The sequence below is a fragment of the Pseudophryne corroboree genome, chromosome 4 (genome assembly GCF_028390025.1).
Source record: "Pseudophryne corroboree isolate aPseCor3 chromosome 4, aPseCor3.hap2, whole genome shotgun sequence".
In the NCBI taxonomy this organism is placed as follows: domain Eukaryota; kingdom Metazoa; phylum Chordata; class Amphibia; order Anura; family Myobatrachidae; genus Pseudophryne; species Pseudophryne corroboree.
Genome location: NC_086447.1, coordinates 527,782,866 through 527,808,715, shown reverse-complemented (window position 1 = coordinate 527,808,715; position 25,850 = coordinate 527,782,866). Strand labels below are relative to the sequence as shown.

The 25,850-nt window shown below is 47.5% G+C and overlaps 1 protein-coding gene across 1 annotated transcript in view; it reads right to left on the bottom strand.

Moving 5' to 3' along the window:
- RNF217 (ring finger protein 217) overlaps positions 1 to 25,850 on the bottom strand; it is a 293,219-nt gene that overhangs the window by 14,422 nt on the left and 252,947 nt on the right. Inside the window, exon 4 of the mRNA XM_063917265.1 lies at positions 540 to 741. Coding sequence (XP_063773335.1) covers positions 540 to 741 — 202 coding nt within the window. The remainder of the gene's footprint in view (positions 1 to 539; positions 742 to 25,850) is intronic.

The following is a 25,850-nucleotide window of genomic DNA, read 5'->3' as shown; positions in this document are numbered from 1 at the left end:
CAGCTCTGTAAGGGGGTGGCGGCTGGCTGCCGGGGTGAGCGATCCCCTGTGGCGGGGCGTGATCTGCCCCTCTGGAGCTCAATGTGCTGTCAGCGGAGTCAGTGGCTCAAGACCCCACAGGGCGGACACTGCTTCCCCCCCCCCCCCCCCACCTTAGTCCCTCATTGCAGGCAGGCTGTTGCCAGCAGTCACCTGTAAAAAAAAAAAAAAAAAAAACTCTAAGAAAAACTTTTACCAGGAAAGCTCTGTAGAGCTCCCCTAGCTGTGACTGGTTCCTCCGGGCACATTTTCTAAACTGAGTCTGGTAGGAGGGGCATAGAGGGAGGAGCCAGCCCACACTATTAAACTCTTAAAGTGCCAATGGCTCCTGGTGGACCTGTCTATACCCCATGGTACTAATATGGACCCCAGCATCCTCTAGGACGTAAGAGAAAGACTTGATATTATTTTTTTTTTTAAATGTAGAAGACTGTATACATTTTCCAACTTAAGCATTGAGTTGCCATGCAAATAAAATGCCCAGCTATTCATGCACTCACCACAAACAGAGCCTCGCACTAATCTCCTTACATGCGGTCTCTCGGGGAGGTAGCGGTATTTGCATCCAAATATACTGAGGTTTGATGTGTGATCACCAAAGAAGCGCAGCTGACGATATCTCTCCCCACAGCGGTAGCAGAAATTAGTGTTACACTGAGAACAGGTCATATGATCACAACCTTCTGTTCTTTGAATGTGAACCTGTAAAAGATTACAATATTAGAAAGTACTACGCCACCTAAACAAGTTTATTACATCAGAAAATCTATCTATCTATCTGGGTGGGTATACAGTCATAACCTAATATAGAGTAAGAGGGCAGCATACTAAGTAGTTTTCTACTTCTGTTACTTACCTCATTATGTATTGATGAAACAAACAATAGCTTCTTACTTACAAACATCGGAGACACCACCAAATTTTGTAGAGTACTCCTGAGTGAGCAGACCAGCCTCCCAGATCTCCAATGAAGTGAATGGTAAGGGAGCTTGATCATACAAATTGTGATGACTTGCGTTACTGTGGTCCAACAGCACAAATTGCAGCATTGCACAGTGGAGATGGGGTGGGGGAAAGAATGCAATTCTCCTGGCCATGCCCCCTTAAAACTCCTACTTGGACTTTAGAAAATTTGGCAAGCATGCAATGTATCCAAATGTAAACTGTTGGCCATCAAGCCAATGGAGAGTTATAGGCATCATAAAATGAATATGGAAGAAAACTGCATGCATACAAGATAAAAACGTGGCGGGAACACTGACTTTTTTGCCTGAAAAAATTATTACAAATTTTAAGTATGTATTTAAGGAGCAGATTCAATTACCCATGGTGTTTACAGCGTGGGTAAAGTTCTGGGTTTAAATGCCAGATGCCATTCAATTTGTAGTTAATTGCCCCATGTGGTAAACTCGCGGATAATGCGTTTTGGGTTCTATTTACTAAGCCTCCACTTTTCATGCAAATAGAGCTGCTTCTGCTTCACCTGCTACCGCTGTAAAGCAGGAGTCTGCGACCGTAAAGGTTGCTAAAAATAGACCTGCCGGAGAGTGAACATTAACTGAAACGTTAAGGTGGTAATAGCTGAGACCCCTTTGTGCCTTTCGGACGCGATGGCTATCGGTGTCTGCATTTCAGCTCGCACTCCCAGAGGAAGCGAGCTGAAATGCGGAAAGTGACCCATTTGGGCACCTAAACAGCACTTTTTGCAATCAGTGTGTAAGAGATACAATTGAATATCACCACCATGACATCCCCTCTCTTTAGATGGGAGATCGAGCATGATAATCAATTGAATATCACCCATAGAATCAGTGTTAAGTGAAGAAACCTATGGGCTACCCCATGCGTTAAGTTCCAAAGAGTGCACTTTACAGTTTTGGCAACGCAGCCTCAGGAGCATAATGCATTGGGTAGCGACCCTTAACTGAATCGCTCAGGGCTGACAACTGGCCACGGGGTTTTGATTCTGCCCCTAATACCCCTTTCACACCAGCCAAAATTTCCCGGGTTAATGCACATGAACGCGCATCAACCCGGGAAATTTCTCAGTGTGAAAGGGTACAGGGTAAAAATCTTCCTGGGAACCTAGTCAGTGTGAACGGGAGCCAGGTCAATGTGCCCCGGCTCCCGTTCACTCTCTATGTAGCAGTCGGCGCTTAGAGATCATGTGACCTCTTGCGCCGCCCCCGCCGCGTCACCGCTGACGTCAGCAACCCGGCAATATGCCGGGCTGCTGACTGCAGTATGCAAGGGGTCTTACCCGGGATTGTCCCTGTATGATCCCAGGACCGTATTCCCGGGTAAGACCCGCAGTTTTAGGTATGAAAGGGGTATAAGAGTCTATGCTAGCCTGGTGATCCAGAAGAGCACAAGCAGATGAAAAAAAACGAGTGAAATTCATCAATGCAGTAGTTCCCAACTGGGTGCCACAACACACTCACAGGGATGTTTCTGTGCAGGTGGTCTAGTCCAAATTGATATCGCCATTTACACAGTTGCACTACTTAGTAACTGCAATTGTAGCAGTGATCGCTTGCAGCTCATAGGTCCTGTAGGCGCAGCTTATGCTTGCATCAGCCAAGCAACAGAGGCACTAGCATATTTACAATGGGTGTAGTGTGTTCATGGGCCCCCACCGCACACCCATTTTTTAAATACTCACCTCTCCGGGGGCACCCGCCGGTGGCAGCATCTATAAGAAAATATCCGGTAAATGGTGCGGCGGCCATTTTTCCAGAGATTTGCGCATAAACAGTAAGGAAATCTCTGGGAAAATGGCCACCGCAACATTTTCCCCGAGATCTGCCCATGCGCATTAGATTCTGGGACAGCGCTAGGGTACCCTAGTGACCCAGAGTCTACAGCGCTGCTCACTAGAGAGGATAGAGCCCAGACGGAGTCTGCATTCGGACCTCCTCCTCTCTAGAAAAGCCCCTGAGCAGAGGTGGCAATCACATGCAGGCAGATGAAGAAATGCTATGCTCTCCTGCAGCCCCCCTCATGATACAAAGTGGGCTCCTCTCCTGCAGTAACCCCCATTAGTTCTACAAGAACTGTAAGTGATTGATAGGGAATGTAAGGAGGTCTAAGACATGTGGGGGTGACAGTTCGGCATATAAAGGACATGTGGGAGGCCTGAATGCTTGTGGGGTGGTTAAGGGCATTCTAAGAAACATGTAAGGAGATCTAAGCATGTGTGGGGACTGTTGAGCATAAAATTGGCATGTGGGGGGAGGGGTTTGAGGACTATGAAATGCACGTGATGAGTGTCTAATGGGCATATAAATGGCATGTATTTTCCCCCTCTTCACACCTTTCAATCCTCCTCTTCTGCTAGATATGATAGTCAAATCTAGAACTAACAACTGTCTATTAGACACAATGTGTCCACCACTACATAAAATAAGAATTTACTTACCGATAATTCTATTTCTCGTAGTCCGTAGTGGATGCTGGGAACTCCGTAAGGACCATGGGGAATAGCGGCTCCGCAGGAGACTGGGCACAGAAGTAAAAGCTTTAGGACTACCTGGTGTGCACTGGCTCCTCCCCCTATGACCCTCCTCCAAGCCTCAGTTAGGATACTGTGCCCGGACGAGAGTACACAATAAGGAAGGATTTTGAATCCCGGGTAAGACTCATACCAGCCACACCAATCACAACGTACAACCTGTGATCTGAACCCAGTTAACAGCATGATAACAGAGGAGCCTCTGAAAAGATGGCTCACAACAATAATAACCCGATTTTTTGTAACAATAACTATGTACAATTATTGCAGACAATCCGCACTTGGGATGGGCGCCCAGCATCCACTACGGACTACGAGAAATAGAATTATCGGTAAGTAAATTCTTATTTTCTCTGACGTCCTAGTGGATGCTAGGAACTCCGTAAGGACCATGGGGATTATACCAAAGCTCCCAAACGGGCGGGAGAGTGCGGATGACTCTGCAGCACCGAATGAGAGAACTCCAGGTCCTCCTCAGCCAGGGTATCCAATTTTGTAGAATTTAGCAAACATGTTTGCCCCTGACCAAGTAGCTGCTCGGCAAAGTTGTAAAGCCGAGACCCCTCGGGCAGCCGCCCAAGATGAGCCCACCTTCCTTGTGGAATGGGCTTTTACAGATTTTGGCTGTGGCAGGCCTGCCACAGAATGTGCAAGCTGAATTGTACTACAAATCCAACGAGCAATAGTCTGCTTAGAAGCAGGAGCACCCAGCTTGTTGGGTGCATACAGGATAAACAGCGAGTCAGATTTTCTGACTCCAGCCGTCCTGGAAACATATATTTTCAGGGCCCTGACTACGTCCAGCAACTTGGAGTCCTCCAAGTCCCTAGTAGCCGCAGGTACCACAATAGGCTGGTTCAAGTGAAACGCTGAAACCACCTTAGGGAGAAATTGAGGACGAGTCCTCAATTCCGCCCTGTCTGAATGGAAGATCAGATAAGGGCTTTTACCGGATAAAGCCCGCCAATTCTGACACGCGCCTGGCCGAGGCCATGGCCAACAACATGACCACTTTCCATGTGAGATATTTTAACTCCACAGATTCAAGTGGTTCAAACCAATGTGACTTTAGGAACCCCAAAACTACATTGAGATCCCAAGGTGCCACTGGAGGCACAAAAGGAGGCTGTATATGCAGTACCCCTTTTACAAACGTCTGAACTTCAGGAACTGAAGCTAGTTCTTTCTGGAAGAAAATTGACAGGGCCGAAATTTGAACCTTAATGGACCCCAATTTTAGGCCCATAGACACTCCTGTTTACAGGAAATGCAGGAATCGACCTAGTTGAAAATTCCTCCATCGGGGCCTTACTGGCCTCGCACCCCGCAACATATTTTCGCCAAATGCGGTGATAATGCTTTGCGGTTACATCCTTCCTGGCTTGATCAGGATAGGGATGACTTCATCCGGAATGCCTTTTTCCTCCGTTGGGGCCTTCCTGGCCTCGCACCACGCTTCCTGTGACCGCAAGCCAGGAAGGATTGCGGTCACATCCATCCTGGCTTTGATCAGGGTAGGAATGACTTCTTCCGGAATGCCTTTTTCCTTCAGGATCCGGCGTTCAACCGCCATGCCGTCAAACGCAGCCGCGGTAAGTCTTGGAACAGACAGGGTCCTTGCTGGAGCAGGTCCCTTCTTAGAGGTAGAGGCCACGGGTCCTCCGTGAGCATCTCTTGAAGTTCCGGGTACCAAGTCCTTCTTGGCCAATCCGGAGCCACGAGTATAGTTCTTACTCCCCTCCGTCTTATAATTCTCAGTACTTTTGGTATGAGAGGAAGAGGAGGGAACACATACACTGACTGGTACACCCACGGTGTTACCAGAGCGTCCACAGCTATTGCCTGAGGGTCCCTTGACCTGGCGCAATACCTGTCCAATTTTTTTTTTTTTGTTTAGGCGGGACGCCATCATGTCCACCTTTGGTTTTTCCCAATGGTTTACAATCATGTGGAAGACTTCTGGGTGAAGTCCCCACTCTCCCGGGTGGAGGTCGTGCCTGCTGAGGAAGTCTGCTTCCCAGTTGTCCACTCCCGGAATGAACACTGCTGACAGTGCTATCACATGATTTTCCGCCCAGCGAAAAATCCTTGCAGCTTCTGCCATTGCCCTCCTGCTTCTTGTGCCGCCCTGTCTGTTTACGTGGGCGACTGCCGTGATGTTGTCCGACTGGATCAGCACCGGCTGACCTTGAAGCAGAGGTCTTGCTTGGCTTAGGGCATTGTAAATGGCCCTTAGCTCCAAAATATTTATGTGAAGTGATGTCTCCAGGCTTGACCACAAGCCCTGGAAATTTCTTCCCTGTGTGACTGCTCTCCAGCCTCGCAGGCTGGCATCCGTGGTCACCAGGACACAGTCCTGAATGCCGAATCTGCGGCCCTCTAGAAGATGAGCACTCTGCAACCACCACAGGAGAGACACCCTTGTCTTTGGTGACAGGGTTATCCGCTGATGCATCTGAAGATGCGATCCGGACCATTTGTCCAGCAGGTCCCACTGGAAAGTTCTTGCATGGAATCTGCCGAATGGAATTGCTTCGTAGGAAGCCACCATTTTTCCCAGGACCCTTGTGCACTGATGCACTGACACTTGGCCTGGTTTTAGGAGGTTTCTGACTAGTTCGGATAACTCCCTGGCTTTCTCCTCCGGGAGAAAACACCTTTTTCTGGACTGTGTCCAGGATCATCCCCAGGAATAGAAGGCGTGTCGTCAGGATCAGCTGCGATTTTGGAATATTGAGAATCCAACCGTGCTACCGCAGCACTATCTGAGATAGTGCTACCCCGACTTCCAACTGTTCCCTGGATCTTGCCCTTATCAGGAGATCGTCCAAGTAAGGGATAACTAAAACTCCCTTCTTTCGAAGGAGTATCATCATTTCGGCCATTACCTTGGTAAAGACCCGTGGTGCCGTGGACAATCCAAACGGCAGCGTCTGAAACTGATAGTGACAGTTCTGTACCACAAACCTGAGGTACCCTTGGAGAAGGGTAAATTGGGACATGTAGGTAAGCATCTTTGATGTCCAGAGAGACCATATAGTCCCCTTCTTCCAGGTTTGCAATCACTGCTTTGAGTGACTCCATCTTGAATTTGAACCTTTGTATGTAAGTGTTCAAGGATTTTAGATTTAAAATTGGTCTCACCGAGCCGTTCGGCTTCGGTACCACCAATAGTGTGGAATAGTACCCCTTTCCCTGTTGCAGGAGGGGTACCTTGATTATCACCTGCTGGGAATACAGCCTGTGAATGGCTTGCAATACTGTCTCCCTGTCTGAGGGAGACGTCGGTAAAGCAGACTTTATGAAACGGCGAGGGGAAGACGTCTCGAATTTCTTGAGACGGGCCCCCACCGTGCCTGAGACCGCTTGTAAAGCCCCAGCGTCATGCTGAGGACTTTGCGGAGGCGGGAGAGGGCTTTTGTGGGAATTGGCTGTTTGCTGCAGCCTTTTTCCTCTCCCTCTGCCACGGGGCAGAAATGAGGCGCCTTTTGCCCGCTTTATGGGGCCGAAAGGACTGCGCCTGATAATACGGCGTCTTCTTAGGTTGAGAAGCTACCTGGGGTAAAAATGTGGATTTTCCAACCGTTGCCGTGGCCACCAGGTCTGTTAGACCTACCCCAAATAACTCTTCCCTTTTATAAGGCGATACTTCCATATGCCTTTTGGGATCAGCATCACCTGACCACTGTCTTGTCCATAACCTTCTTCTGGCAGAAATGGACAGCGCACTTACTCTTGATGCCAGTCGGCAATTATCCCTCTGTGCATCACGCCTATATAGAAATGCATCTTTTAAATGCTCTATAGTTAGTAATATACTGTCCCTATCTAGGGTATCAATATTGTCAGTCAGGGAATCCGACCAAGCCACCCCAGCACTGCACATCCAGGCTGAGGCGATTGCTGGTCGTAGTATCACACCCGTGTGAGTGTATATACATTTTAGGATATTTTACTGCTTTCTGTCAGTAGGTTCCTTAAGGGCGGCCGTATCCGGGGACGGTAGTGCCACCTGTTTAGACAAGCGTGTGAGCGCTTTATTCACCCTAAAGGGTGTTTCCTAACGTGCCCTATCCTCTGGCGGGAAGGGGTATGATGCCAATAACTTTTTTATCGGGGGAAACCCACGAATCATCACACACTTCATTTAATTCCTCAGATGCAGGAAAAACTACAGGCAGTTTTTTCCTCACCCAACATAATACCCTTTTTAGTGGTACTGGTATTATCAGAAATGTGTAAAAACATTTTCCATAGCCTCAATCATGTAACGTGTGGCCCTACTGGAAGTCACATTCGTCTCTTAATCGTCGACACTGGAGTCAGTATCCGTGTCGGCGTCTGTATCTGCCATCTGCGGTAACGGGCGTTTTAGAGCCCCAGGTGGCTTTTGAGACACCTGGACAGGCACAGACTGAGTCGCCGGCCGTCTCATGTCATCAATCTTTTGTAAAGAGCTGACACTGTCACATAATTCCTTCCATAAGCTCATCCACTCAGGTGTCGACTCCCTAGGGGGTGACATCTCTGTTACAGGCAATTGCTCCGCCTCCACCTCATTTTCCTCCTCATACATGTCGACACAACGTACCGACACAGCACACACACAGGGAATGCTCTGATAGAGGACAGGACCCCACTAGCCCTTTGGGGAGACAGAGGGAGAGTATGCCAGCACACACCAGAGCGCTATATATATACAGGGATAACCTTATATAAGTGTTTTTCCCCTTATAGCTGCTGTATTGTTATACTGCGCCTAAGTAGTGCCCCCCTCTCTTTTTTAACCCCTTTCTGTAGTGTAGTAACTGCAGGGGAGAGCCAGGGAGCTTCCCTCCAACGGAGCTGTGAGAGAAAATGGCGCCAGTGTGCCGAGGAGATAGGCTCCGCCCCCTTCTCGGCGGCCTTTTCTCCCGTTTTTCTGTGGAATCTGGCAGGGGTTAAAATACACCCATATAGCCCTGGGGGTTATATGTGGTGTATTTATGCCAGCCAAGGTGTTTTACATTGCTGCTCAGGGCGCCCCCCCCTAGCGCCCTGCACCCTCAGTGACCGGAGTGTGAAGTGTGCCTGAGTAACAATGGCGCACAGCTGCAGTGCTGTGCGCTACCTTGTTGAAGACTGATGTCTTCTGCCGTCGATTTTTCCGGACCTTTTCTTGCTTCTGGCTCTGTAAGAGGGCCGGCGGCGCGGCTCCGGGACTGAGCTCCGAGGCTGGGCCGGTGTTCGGTCCCTCTGGAGCTAATGGTGTCCAGTAGCCTAAGAAGCCCAATCCACTCTGCACGCAGGTGAGTTCGCTTCTTCTCCCCTTAGTCCCTCGATGCAGTGAGCCTGTTGCCAGCAGGTCTCACTGAAAATAAAAAACCTAAAACTAAACTTTTCACTAAGAAGCTCAGGAGAGCCCCTAGTGTGCACCCTTCTCGGCCGGGCACAAAAATCTAACTGAGGCTTGGAGGAGGGTCATAGGGGGAGGAGCCAGTGCACACCAGGTAGTCCTAAAGCTTTTACTTTTGTGCCCAGTCTCCTGCAGAGCCGCTATTCCCCATGGTCCTTACGGAGTTCCCAGCATCCACTAGGACGTCAGAGAAATAAACCTAAGTATGGCAGGTTAGCACAATTTTCTTATTATTTAAACTTTGGGCTAGGGATGCCATGAGAAACTGCTGCGACTCGAGAAAGTATTAATGTTTGAACGCAGAGGGATGTTGCATAGAAATTATAAAGCGATTATACAGTACAATGAGATCATAGTGAAATAGTAACTGAAAAAAAAAAGCAGTATAATGTTGTACTACTGATCTCAATACATAAGTTCCAAAATTTGATACAATAATCTTGTACAAGCAGTTTTAAAAGAATATTTGTCACTGCTTCTTGAAGGCAAGAGCAGGGCTTTAGATTACGGGCCTAATTCAGACCTGATCACAGCAGCAAAATTGATCTCTAATGGGAAAACCATGTGCACTGCAGCGGGTGGGGGGGCAGGGTTCCGGTATGAATAGTCGACCATGTTATGGTCAACAGTCATTAGGTCGACCACTATTGGTCGACAATTGCATGGACAAATGGTCGACACATGAAAAGGTCCCCCTGAGTTTTTACACTTTTTTGGTGTCGTTTTCTGCGTAAAGTGACGGGGAACCCCAATTAGTGCACCGTGTCCCCTCGCATGGCTCGCTTTGCTCGCCATGCTTCGGGCAAGGTGCTCGGCACAGGTTACCATTCCCAATCGTAGTCCACGTGGATCGTAAAGTATGGAAAAGTTCCACAAAAAAAACCTTATGTCGACCTTTTCATGTGTCGACCATGTGTCCATGTTGACCATGTTAATGTCAACCAATAGTGGTCTACCTAATGAATGTCGACCATAACATGGTTGACCATCCAAACGGATACCGGGAGGCAGATACAACATGTGCAGAGAGAGTTACATTTGGGCGAGTTATTTTGTTTCTGTGCAGTTAATACTGGCTGCTTTATTTTTGCACTGCAATTTAGATTTCAGTTTGAACACACCCAACCCAAATCTAATAGGCCCTACACACTGGGCAATATCACTCAAAGATATGAACGATCTCGTTCATTAATGAATGAGATACCGTTCATATCTTTGAGTGTGGAGGCACCAGCGATGAATGATGCGCGGCCCCGTGCTCGTTCATCGCTGGTGCCCCGCCGGCTGTGCATGCAGGCCAAAATGGACGATCTCGTGGACTCCTCAGCCAGGGTATCAAACTTGTAAAACTTCGCATAGGAGTTTGATCCCGACCAAATAGTAGCTTGGCAAAGCTGTAATGCCGAGACCCCTCGGCAGCCGCCCAAGATGAGCCCACCTTTCTGGTAGAATGGGCCTTCACAGAATTCGGTAACGGCAATCCTGCCGTAGAATGAGCCTGCTGAATCGTATTACAGATCCAGCTTGCAATAGTCTGCTTGGAAGCAGGAGCCAAAATTTTGTTGGGAGCCCACAGGACAAAGAGCGCCTCTGTTTACCTAACCTGAGCCGTTCTGGCGACACAGATTTTCAAAGCTCTAAGTACATCGAGAGACTGACTTTGATTCCGCCAAGACGTTAGTAGCCACTGGCACCACAATAGGCTGGTATACGTGAAACGATGAAACCACTTTTGGCAGAAAATTGCTGACGAGTTCTCAACTCCGCTGCATCTGCATGGAAGATTAAATAGGGCTTTTGTGAGACAACTCGCCAAAGTAGACACCCGCCTTGCGGATGCCAAGGTCAAAAGCATGACTACTTTCCAAGTAAGGAATTTCAACTCAACCTTACGTAAAGGTCCAAACCAATGAGATTGCAAGAACTGCAACACCACATTAAGATCCCATGGTGCCACTGGGGGCACAAAGGAAGGTTGGATGTGCAGCCCGAAATTTGTACATTAATGGAGCCTAACTTTAGGCCCGCATCCACACCTGCTTGCAAAAAATGGAGCAAACGCCCCAGCTGAAATTTTTTCGTAGGAGTCTTCTTGGATTCACACCAAGACATATTTTCTCCAAATACGGTGGTAAAGCTTCGCCGTTACTTCTTTTCTAGCCTGAAGCAGTGTGGAAATGACTTCACCGGGAATACCCTTTCGGGCTAGGATACGGCGTACAACCGCCATGCCGTCAAACGCAGCCGCGGTAAGTCTTGATACACGCACGGTCCTTGCTGTAACAGGTTCCCTCATAGAGGAAGAGGCCAGGGATCTTCTATGAGTAATTCTTGAAGATCTGGATACCAAGCCCTCCTTGGCCCATCCGGAACAATGAGGATCGCCTGAACCTTTGTTCTTCTTATGATTTTTATCCCTTCGGAAAGAGTGGAAATGGAGGGTACACATAGACCGACTGAAACACCCACGGTGTCACCAGGGCGTCCACCGCTATTGCTTGAGGGTCCCTCGACCTGGAACCATATCTCTGAAGTTTCTTGTTGAGGCGAGACGCCATCATGTCTATTTTAGGAATTCCCCAAAGACTTGTCACTTTTGTGAAAACCTCTTGATGAAGACCCCACTCTCCTGGATGGAGATCGTGTCTGCTGAGGAAGTCTGTTTCCCAGTTGTCTACACCCAGAATGAAGACCGCTAATAGAGCGTTTACATGCCTTTCCGCCCAGCGGAAAACTCTTGTGGCTTCTGCCATTGCCGCTTTGCTCTTCGTTCCGCCCTAGCGGTTTACTTACGCCACTGCTGTTAAGTTGTCTGATCGAATTAAGACGGGCAGATCGCGAAGAAGATGTCCCGCTTGCAGAAGGCCGATGTAAATAGCCCTCAATTCGAGAATGCTTATTGCAGACAAGCTTCCCGATTTGACTTGTTTCCCTGGAAAATCTTCCCCTTGAAAGACTGCTCCCCAGCCTCGGAGACTTGTATCCATGGACACAAGGGATCCAATCCTGGATCCCGAACCTTCGTCCCTCTAGGAGGTGAGAACTGTGCAGCCACCACAGGAGAGATATTTTGGTCCTGGAAAATAGGATTATTTTCCGGTGCATGTGCAGGTGAGACCCGGACCACATGTCCAACTGGTCCCGCTAAAACCACTCTGGCATTTAACCTGCTCACCGAATGGCCTCGTAGGCCGCAACCATCTTCTTCATCAACGGAACGTATTGATGGATTTACACTGTTGCAAATCTGATTCGACTCTGGATCTTCAGCTCTCTTTCCACTGGAAAAAACAAACTTTAAACAGTTCTGTATATAACCTTATTCCCAACTCCGACATCCGCGTCGTTGGGATCAACAGTGATTCTGTCAAGTTCAGGAGCCAACCACTGTGTTGAAGAACTGTCAGAGAGAAACAACGATTTGCACCACTTGTTCCTTGACCTAGCTGTAGCCAGGATAGCGCCCCAGTACAGAATAATAATGGCTTTTACTATTGAAGGAAAACCATCATACTGCCATCACTCCGGTGAATTGGCAATGACAATCCTGAATAGCAAACTCAGGTAAGCCTAATGCGGAAGAAACCATACTTCGACCCTCTTTCACCTTTTACAGATTGGAGATCCCTGCCCTGAGAGATTCCATCTTGTAGTTCAACTTCTTAAGAAGACATTTTTGGGATTGTTCTGACCGAGCCGTCCGGGCTCAGAAGCACGAAAAAGCTTAAATAATAGTTGTTTTTGGTGACTGGGACAGCAGGACAATGTCCTGATCCTGACCCAACTCTTGTATGGCGTCGCATACTACCTCCCCGTCCAGAGGAGAATCGGTAAGATCTTTTTGAAAAATCAGTGAGGGGAATCGTCTGGAAACTCCAGTATGTCCCCTTGGGACTCTATTCTTAACTCACTGGTCCATGTCCATGTCCATTCCAGGACTGACTGAAGAGTATTAGACGTGGTCCCACCGGTGTGGGCTCCCGCAAGATAGACCCAGCGACATGCGGTGGATGTGGCAGAAACAGAGGATGATTTCTGCTTCTGCGAACTTGAAAAGGCTGCTGACCTCTTACCTTTTCACCTTCCTCTACCTGCAAAGAAGGGGAAAAACCGTATCCCTCCGGTCGAAATGACTGCATCCTACAAAAATGCGTCACCAACCGTTGTGAGGGAACATAGCTCAAGTGGTATCTACAGAGATCAACTTAACAAAGCCATCCCCCAAACCAGGTTTCACCTTCATAGGGAAGATACTCCAGTACTTCTCGGAGTCAGCCTCAGCATTCCATTGGTGAATCCCAAACGTCTTCACAGTTGAGACCGCCATGGAAGTGGCCCGCGAACCCAAGAGTCCTACATCCCTTGTATTCGCACGGCAGTATGCTGCAATGATATAGACATGACTCAACTTCAGGAGTACCCTGCATACAACTACTCCCCCATGCGCATGTAATGCTAGTATAATCAACGTACATGCGGACACATAATTAGAGTATCACATATCTTCCTGCATACGATCCTTTGTGACAGAGCCCCATGCAGAACAGGGGTGACTGTCACTTTCTTCTATCCATGAGAAGGAATAACTTTACCTCAGCATTCATTATATATTATATATATTTATATTTGTGCTGTAGCCCGGCACTCACCCCTGGTCTCACGGTTTTCTTGCTCCGGTGCCATCCACGGTGTTGGATCACCTATGTAGAACGGTTGAATAGGCGGCACTCAAGAGACTGAATAAGATGCAAATACTTTATTGCGTCACAGTCCGACGCACGTTTCGGGACACAGCCCGTCGTCAGGGACAATCACAGTGCAATACCACAAGCCACATATAAATACCCTTGGGTACACAAGACTCTCATTACCTGATTGTGCTCACCTGTCAGACACCCATCCGCCGCGAGTCCCGCCACTGCATCGGTAGACGCGCTGGGCTGATGACGTGATCCGGCCGCGTCACTGCAGGGAGCCAGTCGGGGTCCGATAGTTGGTTACCATGGAGACTCCCGACCACACACACCTACTGGACGTCCCGTTTCCGGCGTCGTTGCCAAGAGACCAGTGGACACCGTATGCATGCATAGCTCGTCAGAAGAGGCGTATCCTGCAGCAGAGCCAATCAAAATCCAGCCTTGGATCTCCATGGAAACCCGTGATGCTAAATCAAGCCACTATACACAAAAAGAGAAAAAGAAACATTTAAAAAATACTAAAAACAGATCCACATGAACACTGTATAGTATAAGCATTGCATTATACATATATATTAAATAATACCAGTATATTAACCCGGAGTAATGAAGCATTAAGGCAGTAAAATTGTTTATAGAAAACACTGTAGCCCCAGGGTTTCGTTTAACCCTCTGGGTGCGACTGTGTCCAATACAAAAATCCACCTACTTTCGAGTTGAAGCAGTTTCTTATCACGTTCCCCGCCTCTAATAGAAGGGGGGATATGGTCGATGATTTTAGATCTAATCGATGATACATTATGTCCTTCCTTGATACAGTGTCTGGCCATCGGTTGGTCACTTCTATCTGTTTCTATAGCCGCCCTTATTGCGGTCCAGAGCCATCCTTTCCCATAATTGGCGCTTAGTTTTGCCTATGTAGTATAAGCCACACGGGCAAATTAAGACATACACCACGTACTTTGTAGTACAGGTGAGTGAATAATTGATTGTATATTTTTTACCTGTTCTGGGATGGCAGATGGAGCTTCCAGGTAGCATAGAACTACATGTGGTGCACCCCAAGCACCGAAAACACCCTGTTCTTTGAGATAAAAAATGCCTACGGGCTTGTTGTTTCAGGGAATTGGTGACATCCAATTTGACAAAATGGTCTTTCAAATTTCTGCCTCTTGTAAAGCTAGGCATAAGTCTAGCTTTACAAGAGGCAGGAATTTGAAAGACCCATTTGGTCAAATTGGATGTCACCAATTCCCTGAAACAACCAGCCCCTAGGCATTTTTTATCTCAAAGAACAGGGTGTTTTCGGTGCTTGGGGTGCACCACATGTAGTTCTATGCTAACCTGGAAGCTCCATCTCCCATCCCAGAACAGGTAAAAAATATACAATCAATTATTCACTCACCTGTACTACAAAGTACGTGGTGTATGTCTTAATTTGCCCGTGTGGCTTATACTACATAGGCAAAACTAAGCGCCAATTCCGGGAAAGGATGGCTCTGCATAGGACCGCAATAAGGGCGACTATAGAAACAGGTAGAAGTGACCAACCGATGGCCAGACACTGTATCAAGGAAGGACATAATGTATCATCGATTAGATCTAAAATCATCGACCATATCCCACCTTCTATTAGAGGCGGGGATCGTGATAAGAAACTGCTTCAACTCGAAAGTAGGTGGATTTTTGTATTGGACACAGTCGCACCCAGAGGGTTAAACGAAACCCTGGGGCTACAGTGTTTTCTATAAACAATTTTACTGCCTTAATGCCTCATTACTCCTGGTTAATATACTGGTATTATTTAATATATATGTATAATGCAATGCTTATACTATACAGTGTTCATGTGGATCTGTTTTTAGTATTTTTTTAAATGTTTCTTTTTCTCTTTTTGTGTATAGTGGCTTGATTTAGCATTACAGGTTTCCATGGAGATCCAAGGCTGGATTTTGATTGGCTCTGCTGCAGGATACACCTCTTCTGACGAGCTATGCATGCATACGGTGTCCACCGGTCTCTTGGCAACGACGCCGGAAACGGGACGTCCAGTAGGTGTGTGTGGTCGGGAGTCTCCATGGTAACCAACTATCGGACCCCGACTGGCTCCCTGCAGTGACGCGGCCGGATCACGTCATCAGCCCAGCGCGTCTACCGATGCAGTGGCGGGACTTGCGGTGGATGGGCGTCTGACAGGTGAGCACAATCAGGTAATGAGAGTCTTGTGTACCCAGGGGTATTTACATGTGGCTTGTGGTATTGCACTGTGATTGTCCCCGACGACGGGCTGTGTCCCGAAACGTGCGTCGGACTGTGACGCAATAAAGCATTTGCATCTTATTCAGTCTCTTGAGTGCCGCCTATTCAACCGTTCTACATAGGTGATCCAACACCGTGGATGGCACCGGAGCAAGAAAACCGTGAGACCAGGGGTGAGTGCCGGGCTACAGCACAAATACATGGAGCAAGATCCTAGCCTATTCCGGCAATTATTGGGTCGAACTCACCAGGGCACCCCCCATTTCGTATACATCTGTACTTTATCCACAACGGGGACGCATTTCTCTTGCATCCAGCAATTGTTCCACTGTATAGCTTGCATTTGAACATTTAACAGCATTCAACATGTCGACACGAGGTGCCGACCAAGATGAACCCGGTTGTAATCTTGCACAGATTAATACTGGTGAAGTATTCAGTTACTCTGAGGCTGAAGCAGAAAGTATTCTACACCCCCGACAATTTAGTGATGAGATGACCAACCCAGGCTGTGATGACCCATATAAAGAATTATACAAACTGAAACAACGTGAAATAGATTTTCTCTACTACTGCATTACATTATCAGACTATTATCGGGAGAAACAAATACCCCGTGGCTTTCGTGTACATAACACACCTACCATAGGTAGACATAGTATTCCATTTTGCCGCAGATGGATAGGAATACTAAATAAATGATCGCTAGATCTGATGCTCCTGTTATTGATGAATCCAACAAGGAGCTCAATGCTGCAAAAGAAAAGATCACAGCATTTGAATTGGTGCATAAAAACCAACTATCCTCTGATACACAGGTGGACTGGATGGGAAAATTGAGCACACAGATCGAGCAGTACAAAAATGACTTAATTAAATTTAAAAAGGAGAAACTAGCAAAAGTCAAAGAAGACTATGAAACAAATCAGGTATACCTATGGTTGAGTACATCTAAATCGACTGGGGATTATCGTCCATTTCACAACAACAAGAAATGGAGAACCCGGCCACGTTACAGGGAGGGCCAGGATTCAAGTACCTCTGTGAGTGAATCTGAATCTGCAATATCGGGCACCCCCAGTCAAATGGGCCCTTTAGGGGTAAAAACCAGAGCGGCCATAAAAAATCCCGGAGGAACCACACGAGGCGGGGGAGGCAAAACGAAAGGCAAAGCCGGTCAACCACCATGAAAGTGAAAGATGTCGTCTTTAATTTATCCTCCGTCCCCCTATTAGAGTATGAAACCCAGTTGTTGTCCAAGGGTCTATCTTTCGTTCCATCAACCAAACATGACGCGTTCAAATGGAAGGTAGACTCTTACAAATTCAATCGTTTATTAAGGCTTAAGGAACATTTTGGTAATGCAAAATGTGTCAATCCCGTCGAGGACAATAATATTGTTCCTGTACAGCTTAAGGCTATACAGTCCAAATCCCGTTTTGATCCAATCACCACCAGTGCATCTATAAGAACTTTTTCTCGGTTGATGGATTCAGAAGGACTCTCATCTTCTCAACAATATCAGAACAATCTATCAAGAGATGAATATGAGACTTTAAAGTGTCTTGCTGGACGTTCTGATATCGTGATTCGTAATGCTGATAAGGGGGGTGCAGTGGTGGTTCAGGACCTCACTAGTTATAACCAAGAGTGTATGAGGCAATTGTCTGATCCAGCCACCTATGAACCCCTCACATCTGACCCTACAGTTGGGTATAAGAAAGAGCTAGATCTAGTGTTGGTACAAGCTGAGATACAACAATGGATAGGCTGTGATTTAAAAAAAGCTTTATCAGTAGATTACCCAATTGTGCCAATATTCTATACTTTGCCCAAAGTACATAAACGCTTACAAGATCCCCCTGGCAGACCAATTATTTCTGCCAGGGAATCTTTGCATCAACCTATTTCCACATACCTTGATGCGCTCCTTAATCCATGTGTCCAACACACAGATTCATACCTTAAAGACACCACTGATTTACTTAATAAATTAAACAGGCTTGAACCTAGTGTGGAAGAAACATGGATGTGCAGTGCCGATGTGGTAAGTCTGTATACATGTATACCACACAATGAGGGTATGCAGGCAGTAAGAGAGCTGATCAGAACTAGTGTCCATTATAAGGGCCCACCTGTTGAGTTCTTAATACAATTATTAACCTTGGTCCTTACGAGAAATTATTTTATATATAATGGCAAATTTTACCTACAGCGCTCTGGCATAGCGATGGGATCTAATGTGGCCCCATCCTACGACAACGCGTATATGTGTATGATTGAACATCGTCTGTTTTACGTAGGTAACATCATGCATCCCCAAGTGGCTCTCCACTGCAGATTTATTGACGATTTGTTAATCTGGAGAAGAAAACGTGATGATTTGGAAGCAATCCTGAATGGTCAAAATGAATCAGATGGGGTAATTAGGTTTACCTTCACCACTAGCAATGTACAGGTACACTTTTTGGATGTCAATATACAGATGGTTGATGGTTAATTTAAAACAAATCTGTTCATAAAAAGTACAGATAGAAATACAGTTTTACAATTTGATAGTTTTCACCCTCTCCCTTTAAGAAGGGGGTTGCCCTATTCACAAATGCTACGTGCTAAGAGAATCACCAGTGACCCTGATGAGGTAGGAGTTGAGCTAGATAAGATGATTGAGGCGTTTGGCTCTCGGGGGTATAAAAGATCACATCTTATGCAATGTAAGAATAAGGTAATGCGGCTTTCTAGGGATAGCTTGCTCAAAATCACCACTAAGGGTCAACAATCCTCAGTTATACCATGGGTAAACAAGTATACAGTATTGAGTGAAGGGACAACCAAGAAAGTGAAAACTTTATGGCCAATAGTCAATAGTGACAAAACTACCTGCATTATTTAACACTAGACTTATGCCTAGCTTTACAAGAGGCAGGAATTTGAAAGACCATTTGGTCAAATTGGATGTCACCAATTCCCTGAAACAACAAGCCCCTAGGCATTTTTTATCTCAAAGAACAGGGTGTTTTCGGTGCTTGGGGTGCACCACATGTAGTTCTATGCTACCTGGCAGCTCCATCTCCCATCCCAGAACAGGTAAAAAAATATACAATCAATTATTCACTCACCTGTACTACAAAGTATGTGGTGTATGTCTTCATTTGCCCGTGTGGCTTATACTACATAGGCAAAACTAAGCGCCAATTCCGGGAAAGGATGGCTCTGCATAGGACCGCAATAAGGGCTGCTATAGAAACAGGTAGAAGTGACCAACCGATGGCCAGACACTGTATCAAGGAAGGACATAATGTATCATCGATTAGATCTAAAATCATCGACCATATCCCCCCTTCTATTAGAGGTGGGGATCGTGATAAGAAACTGCTTCAACTCGAAAGTAGGTGGATTTTTGTATTGGACACAGTCGCACCCAGAGGGTTAAACGAAACCCTGGGGCTACAGTGTTTTCTATAAACAATTTTACTGCCTTAATGCCTCATTACTCCGGGTTAATAATAAGATTTCACTTACCGGTAAATCTATTTCTCGTAGTCCGTAGAGGATGCTGGGACTCCGTAAGGACCATGGGGAATAGACGGGCTCCGCAGGAGATAGGGCACTTTAAGAAAGCTTTGGACTCTGGGTGTGCACTGGCTCCTCCCACTATGCCCCTCCTCCAGACCTCAGTTAGGGAAACTGTGCCCAGAGGAGATGGACAGTACGAGGAAGGATTTTTGTAAATCTAAGGGCAAGATTCATACCAGCCACACCAATCACACCGTATAACTTGTGATAAACTTACCCAGTTAAGAGTATAAACAACAACATAGCTACGGTTCCACCGAAAAACTATAACATAACCCTTATGTAAGCAATAACTATATACAAGTCTTGCAGAAGAAGTCCGCACTTGGGACGGGCGCCCAGCATCCTCTACGGACTACGAGAAATAGATTTACTGGTAAGTAAAATCTTATTTTCTCTAACGTCCTTGAGGATGCTGGGACTCCGAAAGGACCATGGGGATTATACCAAAGCTCCCGAAGGGGCGGGAGAGTGCGGATGACTCTGCAGCACCGATTGAGCAAACAGGAGGTCCTCCTCAGCCAGGGTATCAAACTTATAGAACTTTGCAAAGGTGTTTGTCCCCGACCAAGTAGCTGCTCGGCACAACTGTAATGCCGAGACCCCTCGGGCAGCCGCCCAAGAAGAGCCCACTTTTCCTAGTGGAGTGGGCCTTAACCGATTTCGATTAACCGTAGAATGCGCCTGCTGAATCGTGTTACAGATCCAGCGAGCAATAGTCTGCTTTGAAGCAGGAGCGCCAACCTTGTTGGCCGCATACAGAACGAACAAAGCTTCAGTCTTCCTGATTCCAGCCGTTCTGGTCACAAATCTTCAAAGCCCTGACTACATCCAGGGACTCGGAATCCTCCAAGTCCCGTGTAGCCACAGGCACGACAATAGGTTGGTTCACATGAAAAGTTGAGACCACTTTTGGCAGAAAGTGAGGGCGAGTCCTCAACTCTGCCCTATCCACGTGAAAAACCAAGTATGGGCTTTTATGTGATAAAGCCGCCAATTCGGAAACACGTCTTGCCGAAACTAACGCCAACAACATGACCACTTTCCACGTGAGGTATTTCAACTCCACAGTTTTGAGTGGTTTAACCCAAGGTGACTTGAGGAAACGTAACACCACGTTAAGATCCCAAGGCGCCACCGGAGGCACAAAGGGAGGCTGAATATGCAGCACTCCCTTCACAAAGGTCTGTACTTCAGGAATAGAGGCCAATTCTCTTTGAAAGAAAATGGATAAGGCCGAAATCTGGACCTTTATGGACCCTAATTTTAGGCCCAAAGTCACTCCTGTTTGAAGGAAGTGGAGTAGACGGCCCAAATGGAACTCCTCCGTAGGAGCAGCTCTGGCCTCACACCAAGAAACATATTTCCGCCATATACGGTGATAATGTTTTAACGTCACATCTTTCCTAGCCCTGATCAGGGTAGGAATGACTTCCTCCGGAATCCCTTTTTCCGATAGGATCCGGCGTTCAACCGCCATGTCGTCAAACGCAGCCGCGGTAAGTCTTGGAACTGACAGGGACCCTGCCGCAGCAGGTCCTGCCTTAGAGGAAGAGGCCACGGATCCCCTGCGAGCAACTCTTGCAGCTCGGGATACCAAGTCCTCCGTGGCCAATCCGGAACAATGAGTATTGTTCTGACCCTGCTTCTTCGTATTATTCTCAACACCTTGGGTATGAGAGGAAGAGGAGGAAACACACAGACCGATCTGAACACCCAAGGTGTCACCAGAGCGTCTACCGCTACCGCCTGAGGGTCCCTTGACCTGGCGCAATACTGCTTTAGCTTTTTGTTGAGACGGGATGCCATCATGTCGATTTGAGGCAGTCCCCAACGATCCGTGATCTGTGCGAAGACTTCTTGATGAAGTCCCCACTCTCCCGGATGCAGGTCGCGCCTGCTGAGGAAGTCCGCCTCCCAGTTGTCCACCCCCGGGATGAACACCGCTGACAGCGCGCTTACATGGCCTTCCGCCCAGCGTAGAATCCTGGTCGCTTCTACCATGGCCATTCTGCTCCTTGTTCCGCCTTGGCGGTGTCACGATCCGAGTATCTGGACGCCATTTCTTACCCATCAGATGCCTCCTAAGGCTGGCTCAGCGCTCCAGGACCGGATCCCATCTGTTATCCTGATGTTTACATTCCTGTATCCTCTCCTGTCACTCTGAGACGCTGTCACAGTAAACGCCATATTACACCTGGCATGGCGCCTCCCGCGGCCTCCGCCGCCGTCCCTGAGCTTCTACATGCAGAGTGTCTGAGTGGCGATTACGTCAGCCGCGGCCTCCGCTGTGTCCGCGTGGTTGGATGTGCACCTGTCAGCTTGGCGCCTCCTGTCTCCGGTGGCCGGCGCCGCCATTACTGTTTTCATTACCACATGGATTACAAACCAAACTTCCCTCCAAGTGTCTGCATGGGCGCAGCCATCTTGGATTCTGTCAGCTGATCATTTCCACCAATCTGTTCTCAGTATTGATAATCTGCATAATTGCCTAGCCAATCCCTTCCTTGCTGCAGGTATAAATACACTGTGCCTGAGCAAGGAAGGCGTCAGTGCTTTGGTTGTCAAACCTAGTTCCTGTTTGTCTCTCTCCTGTGATTGTCTTCCAGGTTCCAGCTCCTGTCTCAAGACTTCCACCATAGAGACCCGCACCAGCATTCCACCTGCGGTGTAGCCTGACTCTCCAATCCATTGTGGATTCATCTGTTTCCAGCTACAACATTACCTGCTTCCAGCCCAGCTTCCAGCAGAGTACAGCTTCTCTTAAAGGGCCGGTGTCCTTTCTACACTTTACCACTCTCCACCGGTATTATTATTTCTCGGCTCTCAAGTTCTACATTTCAGCTCATATTTCATCGCTCCCAAGTTCATTTATTATTTAACTGGTTCCAGCCAGTATCCACTCCGTGCTAACAGTCTGGTTCCAGCCAGTATCCACAGCAGCCGTTTTATCTTCAGCAACCCAGCTTTTCCTGGAACACCAGCTGGTACAATCCTGGGTTATCTCCATTGCTACAGTCGGGCCTGGTAAGGACTTTCCATCTAGAAGATTATAAGAACTATCTCACACTACCAGTGCCCTGTGGCTCCTGCCACCCTGTAGTACCCAGGAACTGTATTTATTCTTTGCTGACTTTTATGTTTTCTTTTACTGCTGCTGTGTTGCGGAGTTGTCATAATAAACATCATTGACTTTTATCCAAGTTGTCGTGGTCACGCCTTCGGGCAGTTATTATTCATGTTACTTACATGTCCAGGGGTCTGATACAACCTCCCAGGTTCCGGTACATCTTCAGCCCCTGCAACGGAGGCTGCCTCCCGTCAGCTCAGGCCCTCAGTTGTGACAGTAAGCACTGACCTAATGAATCCAGCCGGAGACCAGGATCAAGCGGCCAGGCCGATGCAAGAACTGGCAGCCCGACTAGAACATCAGGAGGCTGCACAGGGCCACATCATCCGCTGTCTCCAGGATCTCTCTACTCGGCTGGATGGGATTCAGACAACTCTCCGTGGATCAGGCGCGTCTGGTGCGTCAACCACAGTGACTCCAGCTATAACCCCACCCACCTTACCCATTTCTGCTCCACGTCTTCATCTTCCAACGCCAGCAAAATTTGACGGATCTCCAAGATTCTGCAGGGGATTTCTCAACCAGTGTGAGATTCAGTTTGAGCTACAACCTGGCAATTTTCCCAGTGACCGTACAAAAATTGCCTACATTATTTCTCTTCTCAGTGGCTCAGCCCTTGATTGGGCATCACCGTTATGGGAGAGGTCCGACACCCTGCTATCTTCTTACACTGCATTCGTGTCAACATTCAGGCGCATCTTCGACGAGCCAGGCCGGGTAACCTCAGCTTCATCCGAGATTCTCCGTTTACGCCAGGGGTCACATACTGTAGGACAATATCTGATACAGTTCCAGATCCTGGCATCCGAACTGGCATGGAACGACGAGGCCCTGTATGCTGCATTCTGGCATGGCTTATCTGAGCGTATTAAAGATGAGTTAGCTACCAGAGACTTACCCTCTAAGTTAGATGAGCTAATCTCACTCTGCACGAAAGTTGATTTACGTTTCAGAGAGAGAGCAACTGAGCGTGGAAGATCATCTGCTCCAAAATCTTCTGCTCCTCCTCCTCGCCAACTGTCACCAACTAAAGATGAGCCCATGCAAATTGTCCGTTCCCGTTTAACTCCTGCTGAGCGCCGAAGACGTCTCTCCGAGTCTCTGTCTTTATTGTGCAGCTCCGTCTCACACCATTAATGCCTGTCCCAAACGTCCGGGAAACTCCAAAACCTAGCTCGCCAAGGAGAGGGCCGGCTAGGAGTAATGATCTCCTCTCCATCTCCTCAAGATTGTAATCTCCCAGTCTCGCTTCAAGTTGCTCAACGTTATCGGAACGTCATTGCCCTCCTTGATTCCGGAGCAGCTGGGAACTTTATTACCGAAGCCTATGTTAAACGGTGGTCCCTACCCACCGAGAGACTTCCTTCGTCCATTTCTTTAACTGCCGTGGATGGCAGCAAAATTTTTGATGCAGTTATTTCTTTAAGGACTCTACCAGTTCGTCTGAGAGTGGGAGTTCTTCATTCCGAACTTATTTCTTTTTTAGTGATTCCAAGAGCCACACATCCTGTGGTCCTGGGCCTTCCATGGCTCAGTCTTCACAATCCTACAATTGATTGGACGACTACGCAAATCCTGGCATGGGGTTCCTCCTGTGCTGAGACATGTTTGTTTAAAGTATTGCCTGTCTGTTCTTCCTCCCCCAGGTCGTCTGATGTTCCACCTCCTCCATATCAAGATTTCACGGATGTGTTCAGTAAAGCTTCTGCTGATATCCTTCCTCCTCATAGAGAATGGGACTGCCCGATTGATCTCGTTCCAGGGAAGGTTCCACCTCGAGGCCGAACTTATCCGTTGTCTCTGCCTGAGACGCATTCTATGGAGGAATACATTAAAGAGAACCTAGCAAAGGGGTTCATTCGACCTTCTTCTTCCCCAGCCGACGCAGGCTTCTTTTTTGTAAAAAAGAAAGATGGTGGTCTGCGGCCGTGCATCGACTACAGAGGTTTGAACGACATTACCATCAAGAACCGTTATCCTTTACCCCTGATTACTGAGCTCTTTGACAGAGTTAGCGGAGCTACCATCTTTACAAAGCTGGACTTGAGAGGTGCATACAATCTCATCCGGATCCGTGAGGGTGACGAGTGGAAGACCGCCTTTAACACTCGTGACGGACATTATGAGTACCTCGTCATGCCCTTCGGATTGAGCAATGCTCCAGCTGTCTTCCAGCATTTTGTCAATGAGATCTTCAGAGACATTCTATACCGTCATGTCGTGGTCTATCTAGACGATATCCTCATTTTTGCCAACGATTTAGAGGAACATCGTTTTTGGGTTAAAGAGGTTCTGTCCCGTCTCCGTGTCAATCATCTCTATTGCAAATTAGAGAAATGCGTCTTTGAAGTCAAGTCCATTCCGTTTCTAGGGTACATTGTGTCCGGTTCCGGACTAGAGATGGATCCTGAGAAACTACAAGCAATCCAAAATTGGCCGGTACCCTTAACCCTCAAAGGGGTCCAGAGGTTCTTAGGGTTCGCCAACTATTACCGAAAGTTTATACAAGACTTTTCCACCATTGTGGCGCCTATTACTGCTTTCACTAAGAAGGGTGCTAACCCGTCTAAGTGGTCTGAAGAAGCTATGCAAGCATTTCATCTTTTAAAACAAAGGTTCATCTCTGCGCCTGTTCTGAAACAGCCTGACATCGACTCTCCTTTCATCTTAGAGGTGGATGCCTCCTCCGTTGGAGTAGGAGCGGTGTTATCTCAGAGGGCTAAAGATGGCCATTTACACCCTTGCAGTTTCTTCTCCCGGAAGTTCTCCCCAGCTGAGCGCAACAATGCCATTGGCAACCAGGAGTTGCTAGCCATCAAGCTCGCTCTAGAAGAGTGGAGGTATCTGTTGGAGGGAGCTTCTCATTCAATCACCATACTTACAGACCACAAGAACCTTTTATATCTGAAAGGCGCACAATGTCTCAACCCTCGTCAGGCCAGATGGGCACTTTTCTTTTCCAGGTTCGACTTTAAACTCCAGTTCTGTCCGGGCTCTCAGAATCGCAAGGCCGATGCCCTTTCCCGCTCATGGGAGCAAGAAAATGAGTCAGAGTCTTCAGACAAGCATCCTATTATAAATCCGTTGGCATTCTCCACGGTAGGGATGGACTCTACGCCCCCATCAGGGAAAAGTTTTGTGAAACCGATGCTAAGGAAGAAGCTCATGCATTGGGCTTATGCTTCCCGTTTTGCGGACATACAGGTATCCAAAAAACCCTGGAGTTTATCTCTAGGTCCTATT